The sequence below is a fragment of the Pelodiscus sinensis genome, chromosome 3 (genome assembly GCF_049634645.1).
Source record: "Pelodiscus sinensis isolate JC-2024 chromosome 3, ASM4963464v1, whole genome shotgun sequence".
Taxonomy (NCBI): domain Eukaryota; kingdom Metazoa; phylum Chordata; order Testudines; family Trionychidae; genus Pelodiscus; species Pelodiscus sinensis.
Window position 1 is genome coordinate 192,730,811 of NC_134713.1, and position 9,248 is coordinate 192,740,058.

Consider the following 9,248-nt stretch of genomic DNA (forward strand, 5'->3'; position numbering starts at 1 on the left):
CTCTTTAGGTCGCCATTGAGTTTGACCAGAATGTCTCCATTGCTTTCACATGCCTGAGTGCAGATTGCAAGATTGTCCATGAATACATTGGGGGTTACATCTTCCTGTCAACTCGTTCTAAAGACCAAAATGAAACACTGGATGAAGATCTGTTTCATAAATTAACTGGTGGCCAGGAATAAGGTGAAACCATGTTGGTTTGTGCTGGCAAAAAGGACCAGAAACTATGTAAGGTTTTTCCTCTACACGGTTATGTTTGTACACTGACAGAACAACACAGACAGAGTATTTCACCCTGTGTCAGAGCAGGGAATGCTTCCACTGTGTGAGGTACATATTGAAACTGAGGTCACCGAGGTGGAATGAGCCTACCCTTGATCAACATTAGGGAAATGAGACTCCTTTGGTTGGTGGTTTTTATGCTACGTGAAGATGTCACCGAAGATTCACTTTATCTTGATTGGGAAACATCTGTCAACATTCTTTCCTGTTTAACTTAGATGACTGATTTTAGTATCCTGGTCAGAACATGAGGGTGTTGGGATACACGTCCTGTTTTCTGTTACACATTTGTGCAACTGGCATTGCCTTCTCATTTTCTATACATTGCAGGATGAATAGAGCTAACGGTATATAAATATATATTTGAAGTCTGTAGTACTGGAACAAAATACTGCCTGGCATGTACATAATATGGTCCTTCTAGTCCTCTGTCTTGCACACAGAACTATCAGTCCCTGAGTTTTAGTTAAGGATACAGCCCTGCAAACAGTGAACGCCTTAGTTGGACTGTTCACAAGCATGAAGTCAGAGACCGCTCCTGTGCATAAAGATATTAATCTTGGCACCTAAACATGAATCTTTTGGGAACTATTTGAATTGTGATGTTCAAATTGTGTTAATGGCTATGTCTCCACTATTAATACTTGACATAAGCCTATAAATGGGCTCCCTTGTTATTTTATGAATATGACATTAAATTCTGGGCAAATTATTCTATGTTGTTATCTAACATGAGACCAAAATTACCTGTGGGAACGTTGGTAGTAAAATCCGTAATGCTGAGTGCTTTGGATAGCAAATCCATACTATTCACAATCGCTGCAAAACAAAATCCTTCTTTGTTGGACAGACAGGTCCAGCGGCGTTAGTGGTGAGGCCCATGCTGACTTCCGAGGGATTTTAAATCAGGCCTGAAATGTTCAACTGTTGACAGAGTGCTCGACCATGGGACAGGCAAATTGAGGTACACTCATCCATGCAGACAAGTTAAATGCCATGGATACACTTAAGGAAATACGGCACCGAGCCCCTCGGTTACTTTCACACACCTGAGATTTCGTGCATCCTGAGATGTTGGACTTCTCACTAGGGATGTAAAATCCAGTTTAATTAATTAACTTGTTAAACGTTAAGTTTAGCCAGTTAATCAATTAAACAGAGTGGGCAAGGGTCTGCTTCAGCTCCCATTGGTTAACTGTAATCTGTTAACAATCAACATCCCTACTTGTCACTTCAAAATCCTTGCTAGGTGGTGTTTATTCGGGCTGCTGGGCCTCGTTCTTCTCTCCTTGGGTCTAGTTTTACTCCAGTCTCTCTCTGTTACAGTGGAGTGTATGAGCGGGGTGGGGAAGGAGGTCAAGTGACTTGAAACAGGAGGGGGAGTTGTAGAGGTGCATTATACACCCACACCAGGGAGAGGAAGAGGAGCATTCCCTCTTTTAGCACCACTGCTCCCCTTGCTTTAGCTTTCTGTGGGAGGAAAGTCCAACCCAATGGTGTTCTATTAGTGAAATTCACTCCGGGTGCAGAGGGGCGGTACCAGGCCTTCCATGCTACTTAAAGCCTACGCAAGAGCTGCTAATGATAATCGTAGCTATGGTAACTTTCTTTTCATTGTTAGATCTCAAAAAACATTACAGAGGAAGTCAATGTCATTATCAGATTGGGAAACTGAGGCACAGGGGAGGGATGGGACTTGCCTCAGGTCTCCCAGCAGAGCCAGGAATAGAACCATGGTCGTTTCAGCGCACTAGCCACTAGGCAACACAGTGCTGTGGACCCAGGGAGGCAGCAGTGCAGGCATGCCTGCACTCACTACGCAATTAAAGAACCGATCTTGTGATCCAAGGTGCAGGCTGTTGATTTCGAAGAAGGATTCTGCCTTTGCTCATTCTGTGAGGAGCTCCTCCATGTTCCCCCAGCGTGGTAAAGCTGCAGCTAGCCGCCAGGCCCTGCGTGGCAGGCTGTGTAAATATGAATGTTTGTGCGGTAAGATTTTGAAACTTTTCCCACTCTAGCCCAGCTTGGAACCCATTGCTGCTGATCCAGCCCTTACATAAATCCGGAGTTTTATTCCACTGTACATTGAACACATGAGTAACTTCAGTGTTCATGGTTTTGTTAGAGAAAAGAAACTGCCCCCCAGTAAAAAAGTTTGGCCAGGCCACTCTTGACTCCTTGAGAGAAACCGGCCGCACCCTTCCTGCATACCATTGCCTTTAGAAAAGGGGAAGGTGGAAAAGGGGGAAATAGAATGACTCTCCCACCCGTCACCTTGGCATGAGAACTGCGGGGCTTACCTGGTCACATGAAACCTGCACAGTTTCAGCCCAACCCCTGGGACACAGACCCCCCCACTTGGTGACCATTGGGCCATATATGGTAATATGCAAGCGCAGGAAAGCGATGTGCAGATTTGGGGATAAATACCCATGGCACAGTTCGCTCTAAGAGGTCTTCGCAACACACGTACCACCGTGCGTGTGCCTTCTCGTATACTTCCAAGCGCTGCCGGCCTGATCAACCGACCAGCCACCTCCCCCGACTCTCGGGCGTAACCAAGGCCTTTGCAACCGAACCGATGTCTGTGAAATGTACCGTGTGCTGTGTAAGTTGGTATGTATGATTTGATTTTTTCCTGTTGTATAAGCTTAGTGTTGTAGTTGTTTTTGGGTAGTACATAAGAGTTTGTAGTTATCACTGTTATTTAATTACTGTAGCTGGATATTTTAAGATTAGAGACTATTCCCCTTGCCATTCCCATCCTTATATCTCTGATACGTTTTACTAGAAGCCATAGAATAAATATAATAAATACTGTAAATTCATTATTAACACGGTCTATTAAAAATCTTAGAATAAATACTATAAATTCACCAGTCATAAATAAATAATTTTTATTTGATAAAACTGTCCACCTGGTTCTGTCCTTCCCCCCCTTGGGTATTCATCATCGGACCTGTGATTCTCGCAACATGTTTCACACTCTTGCTAATACTTCGCTATGGTTCAAACAGTGGCATTGTTCTGATGCGAGAGAACAGCCCTGTATACTCATCTCGGAGCTCCTAGGACATTGCTCCTCTGTTTTTTCCTTTATAGTAGGGATGTAAAAGGTTAACTGGTTATCTGGCAAGCATTCGTCTTGCTGGTGTGCTAACCCAGTAAACAGCAGAGGGCTCCCTACCCCTCACCCACCCATTCTGGCACCCTGAGCATGACCAAGTGTTGCCATCTGTTTTAACAGCTGTGGGGGGCCAGCGTGAGTGTGGCCTGTTTTTGGACCAACTACAATTCTCATTTTGCATTGCCATCTACACTGTAGCAGGTAGTGCTTTGCTAGCCCCCCTGCGCGCCACACACACACACACACACACACACACACACACACACACACACACACACACACACACACACACACACACCAGCCATTTGTGTGCCTTGGCATTTCCGCTCTTGTGCCACACACCCTCGTTGCAAAAGCCCCACTGAAGTCAATGTTTGCTGGCTGATAGCAGCCGGTTTCCTCAAGAGCGTAACGGCAGCAGGCACAAACCCATGCAGGTAGTAGAGCTATTCCGTCAAAAGTGTCTACAAAGTCCCAGCCCTGAATTTAAAGAGAAACTCCATGTAAATAAGAGTTTAGCCATCACAGACAGAATGTAGACAGACCCGCTGGCCAGAGGACAACAAAATTCATTATGGAAGTAGCACTCTGGCTCTAAATAATCCATTGCCATCCTGTTCGGTATGTCACAAAGCTAAATCAGACCAGGGTAGAACATTACGTCGCCAGGGCCTGCTCCGACTCCCAAGGAATTCCACAAAAGAGATTTACACTGGAGAGGGTCCTGGCCTCTCAGGCATACATAGGGCCAACAGAATGCAGTGCACAGAACTCCTGGCTTATTTAGACCAGAGGCTAAATAACTAGGTACCTGCTTGTAAGAGAAGGCACTGCTTGAGCTCGCTCTGGGGGCTGACCGGCCTGTCCTGAAAATGTTTCTTGATGTAATTCTTCAGGGGTTTTTTGGATCCTTCCAATCTCAGGTTCACATAATTTTTTTTTTTTGCTTTCCTGGTGTGGGAACATTCATCTCCGAGCCTTTACAACCTGGTACCATCGCCTCTTTCTACCATTCCCTCCTGCTGTCTGCTTATCTCACGGTGTCATTAAGGAATGTAGGCCTCATCTTAAACATTCCTACTCGGGCAATAAGATCTCTGACTCACTCAGATCAAGGGAGAAGCAGAGGTAGGATTGGTTTTAGCTGTGAAAACAGTCTGTGCAAAAAGGCCTGATAAAATGGCCTGGATTGAGATCCTAACCATTCCCTTTGCCTTGTCACTAGAAGCCTTGGTACAGATTTGGAGGAAATGTTAAAGAAATAGCCCACGCAGGGTGATATGTGAAAGTGGGTGGATGAAACAGACACACACCGGAACTTGCAGCCTCTTTATAAAAACAACAAGGAGTCCGGTGGCACCTTAAAAGACTAACAATTGTATGATGGCATAAGCGTTCGTGAGCTGCAACTCACTTCATCAGCTGCATGAAGGGAAAGAGAAGGAACCAGAGAGTAGGGGTACAGAGATAAGAGTGTTACTACTTCCCCGGAATGCAATAGGATGGTGGCAACATAACGCACCCATAGGAGCTTTCATCAGTATGACTAGCTCTTTATTAATGGTCATATCAGAGCTTCATTGTGCTAGGCACTGTGCTAGCGTATGGGAAGGCACGCTCCATTCCTTGGAGAGCTGACTATCCAAAATGCTCACAAGGGCTAAGGCAAATACTGAGGAAGACGTTCAGCACCTTACAGAAAATGCTCGGTGTCTTTCCGAATTGGGCCTGGGTAAGGTGCTAAGCCATTGACATTGGTGGGAGTTGCAAGTGCTCAGAGCCTTTCAAGATCAGGTCCGTAAAATAAAAGGCAAGACTGTTAATTTCTACCCTGGTTGAACTGAATGGCCCTGTTGCTATTTACTTTGCTGTTTTTCCAACTCCTGAAATGCTGCCTGGGTAAATTCTTGGCATGAAACCAGTGGGGAGGATTGAGCTAGAAGTGGGGGCAGAGTTTGTCTCAGCCTTTTTAGAGTGTGACGTGAGGCTGAAGTGTGATTTTTCTCATGAGGATGCATTACCCGTTGTCATGGGGTGGTGCACTCATCCCTCCCCCAGGGTGAGCCGTTGTATCCCTGGGATTCTTGTAACCACACCCCAACCACCCATGCACTGTAACTCAACCGCAGTTCTAAACCCACCCCCCTCTCGCTGGGGCAGTGCAGCCTAAAGGCTTTAGCATCAGGTGCAGGCCTCACGTATTGGGGATTGAGGAGGGGGACCCAGGCCTCCCTACTCCACCAGGTCCCAGTCCAGGGCCCTATTAGCAGTGGCATGGGCCACTGCTCGCACAGCAGGGAATCCCAACACAACATGCTGAGTTCCTCAGGATACAATCTCCCGCCCTGGGCTACTTCCTCCAGATCCTTGGCCCTATCTCTGGTGTCTCAGGCTGGTCACCTCCAGGGGTATGTCTACACTACCCCACTAGTTCGAACTAGGAGGGTAATGTAGGCATACCGCACTTGCAAATGAAGCCCGGGATTTGAATTTCCCGGGCTTCATTTGCATAAGCGGGGAGCCGCCATTTTTAAAACCCCGCTGGTTCGAACCCCGTGCAGCGCGGCTACACGGGGCTCGAACTAGGTAGTTTGGACTAGGCTTCCTATTCCGAACTACCGGTACACCTCGTGGAAGCCTAGTCCGAACTACCTAGTTTGAGCCCCGTGTAGCCGCGCTGCACGGGGTTCGAACCAGCGGGGTTTTTAAAATGGCGGCTCCCCGCTTATGCAAATGAAGCCCGGGAAATTCAAATCCCGGGCTTCATTTGCAAGTGCGGTATGCCTACATTACCCTCCTAGTTCAAACTAGGAGGGTAGTGTAGACATACCCCAGGAGCTTAGGCAATGCTGCCTTCCTCCTCCGCAACCGGATCAGTCTGGGCCTCTCTCCAGGCCTTCATACCTGGGCTGCAGTCTGAGCATGCCCAGCTGGGCATGTTAGCTGAGCCTGGTTAGGCTTAGTACCCCCAGTGCAGGGGCTGGTACACCCTGTCACACCCATAAATACTAAGCTCAAGATTGCAAATTTTCCAGAAGGTTTTCATGGCTCAGGACCAAGACAGTACATCTCCCTGTCTTTAGGGCGTCTGGAGATGAGGGAAGTCCAAAGAAAAGTTGCATTTAAGGCAATGAAGGTGGCATTTCCATGAGCTCTACGCACGGGCCTAACTCAGCTCCCATGGCGAGTGTTTTGGCAAATCCTACATTGAGTGATCAACTAGCTGAGGCAAGTCTAGGGCAGCTGAGCTACTGTTTCCTATCGTGTTGTGTGAAGGTCAAACGAGCCGTCCCTCAGAACTGAGGGTAAGTCTTACACTTCAAACGCTGCATGGGCCAGGTGTGCCACTGTAGCAATGTAACAAAGATGTTCCATGCCATTGGTGAGCAATCTACGGCCCATCGGGGTTCCACGTGTGGTCTGCACTGCCTCTCTGTCTCCTTCCCCCACATGCCTCTCATGCACTGAGAGCCCTGCACTTACCTAGCCTGTCCCCCTCCCTCCCTGCACTTCGGAGGGCCATGAATCAGCTGATTCACACCCCGTCCCTGCTCCTCCCTCTCCCTCTCAGAGCTGGAACACCGTGACACAGCTGGGATTTGATACTGTCGTGTAAAATAAATGTAAATGCTTCCTTTTATTTACTATTTGAAGTTAAGGACAGTTCTATTAACATGAGTGATTAAAGCATTTCTACTTGTTTTGCAATATTCAGCCTGCCAGGTAGTAGTGTATCTAATCTTACTCTTGGGGTTATGGTTAGTGCCCATGACTGATTTCAACCCTGCAGCCCTCACTAGCCTCAGTGGCCCATCACTGCTCAATGCCAAAGGAGAGAGCTTTTCCATCAATTAATCCCAGGAGTTAACCCACCTCCCTGAGAGGAACAGCTGTGCCAATGGGAGACGCACTCTCGCGGACAGCACAGTCTTCACTGGGAGGCGGGGAGTTGGTATAACAACATCATGAGAGGGTGTGGACTTTTCACACCCCAAGCCACATAGTTGTACTGACCATGGGTGAGTAGTATAGGTCAGACCTATACTTGTGTGACTAAGGCAGCAGGACCAGGCATTAGGTCAGCAAACTCTTTGCTTTGTCTTAGAACCGAGCCATCTGACTCCATAGTCAACAAGGGAACCATTCCTGCTGCTCCTGAAACCACAATGGCTTCCAAAAGTCCCAGGAAGAGATCAGCATTCGGGTCTCTGGATGCTCTGCTAGGTTTCCATGCCCTCTTCAGATAGGGAATGGCATGGCCTGGGATAAGTTGTGTGCACACATGCTGTCAAGGTCTGTAGGAAAAGCAGTGCCTGGATTCAAGCCTTAGCACGGAGGAGAGAGGGCTACCATGCACAGATGTCTGACTGTCCTGGCAAAGCAAAGGCTCCAAAGAGAACACAACCACTGCTTGTGTAAGGCTGACAGGTGGAATCAAACCAGCGACCTTTGAAGCTTAGTGCGTGAGCCTCTACCTACCACATGAGCGAAACAGCCAGCTGGCTCTCAGCTAGGGCTATAGAGTAGGGGTGAGGAATCTTTTTTGGGTCGGGGGCTACACACAAGCAAAAAGCAAAGTGAGAAATCCCTGACTGAGAAGGAGAAAGACACTCTCCACATTCCCCTCACACACCCGAGTCGAGGTGGTGGCAGGGGGCCTGGAGTGCCAGTGCAGGTTCTTCAATGTGGAGCCTCGCGGGGCCAGATCCAGGCAAGCTGGGGGCCACATCCGGCCCCCGGGCCTGAAGTTCCCCACCCCTGCTATAGAGCAAAGTCATTCTTCCTCTCTGTAAGTGGTCTCAGTGTCACTGAGGGATGTGGGTACCACTTTGATTATTATTTGGCTTGCAGCCGCACCTAGGGTCCTGTGCTTTCAGTGGTCAGGAACCTTTTTTGGGTCGGGGGCCACTGACCCACAGAAAAATCAGTCAGGGCCCACACAAAATACCACCTCACTGACATGAAAGACACGCCCATGTTCCCCGTGCGCACCAGAGGCTGGGGGCCCTGGCCTAGTAGATTTTATGGGGCTCCCATTAGAATCTGCAATGTTCCTCCCCGATGCCTGGGGGAGGGGGGCAGGTCCATGCAAGGTGGGGGCCAGATTGGCCCATGGACCATGAGTTCCCCACCCTGTGCTTTCCCTCATCCTAATCTTCATGCTTTCCTATAAGATTTTCCCCCTCCTAATGATTATTATTTGCATGACAGCTGCGCCCAGCGGCCCCGCCTGAGATGAAAGCCCCATTGTGCCAGGCACTGTACAAACATGCTGTCCTGTAGCTCACAAGCTAGCTAGATAAGCCAGACAAAAGGTGAGAGCGAAAACACAGGGGTAGTGACTTGCCCCAGCTCAGACAGCAAACTTGGGCTCGCGAACACCTTATAATTAATGAACCACGGCTCCTAATGCTCCAGTCTGCTGGCCACATAGGTTCAACCCTTCTCTGGCCAGCGAGGGGGAAACCCCCTGTTCCTCAGACCTCCAGAGCTGGCGCTTGAGAGGAGAACTGTGGTTTCAACATTCATATCGCCCTCCTTGCAGGGAAGGCTGCTCTGAAAAGCTGCTTGCCGTCTGTGGCTGATTCCAGGGGCTGCACTTTGAGCCTCCAGGCTCCTGGGGAGAAATATAACTAGGCGGGGACCACTTTATCTGCTGCTTGAGAAATCTCAGGGCTGGTGTCAGCAGACAAGCATCAGCATCGGCCCTTCTGAGCCTTGACCCTTTTAGTGAAGAGGCCTAATACCACCTCCTGCCCCAGCGTGGGGAGAGGAGGAGGAGCTGGGCTTAGAAACTGGTCTCCTTGCCTCTCAAAGGGTGGGAGGAGGGACAGCCCTG

The 9,248-nt window shown here is 48.7% G+C and overlaps 1 protein-coding gene and 1 long non-coding RNA gene across 3 annotated transcripts in view; one reads left to right on the forward strand and one right to left on the reverse strand.

Moving 5' to 3' along the window:
- The window catches only part of FERMT1 (FERM domain containing kindlin 1), a 34,230-nt gene extending 31,038 nt beyond the window's left edge, over window positions 1–3,192 (forward strand). For both annotated transcript variants that reach the window (XM_006136010.4, XM_075925719.1), the window contains exon 15: window positions 9–3,192. In XM_006136010.4, the coding sequence (XP_006136072.1) occupies window positions 9–182 (174 nt within the window). In that variant the 3' untranslated portion in view covers window positions 183–3,192. The remainder of the gene's footprint in view (window positions 1–8) is intronic.
- LOC102454855 (uncharacterized) overlaps window positions 1–9,248 on the reverse strand; it is a 37,310-nt gene that overhangs the window by 11,651 nt on the left and 16,411 nt on the right. The gene's annotated exons all lie outside the window — the stretch shown is intronic.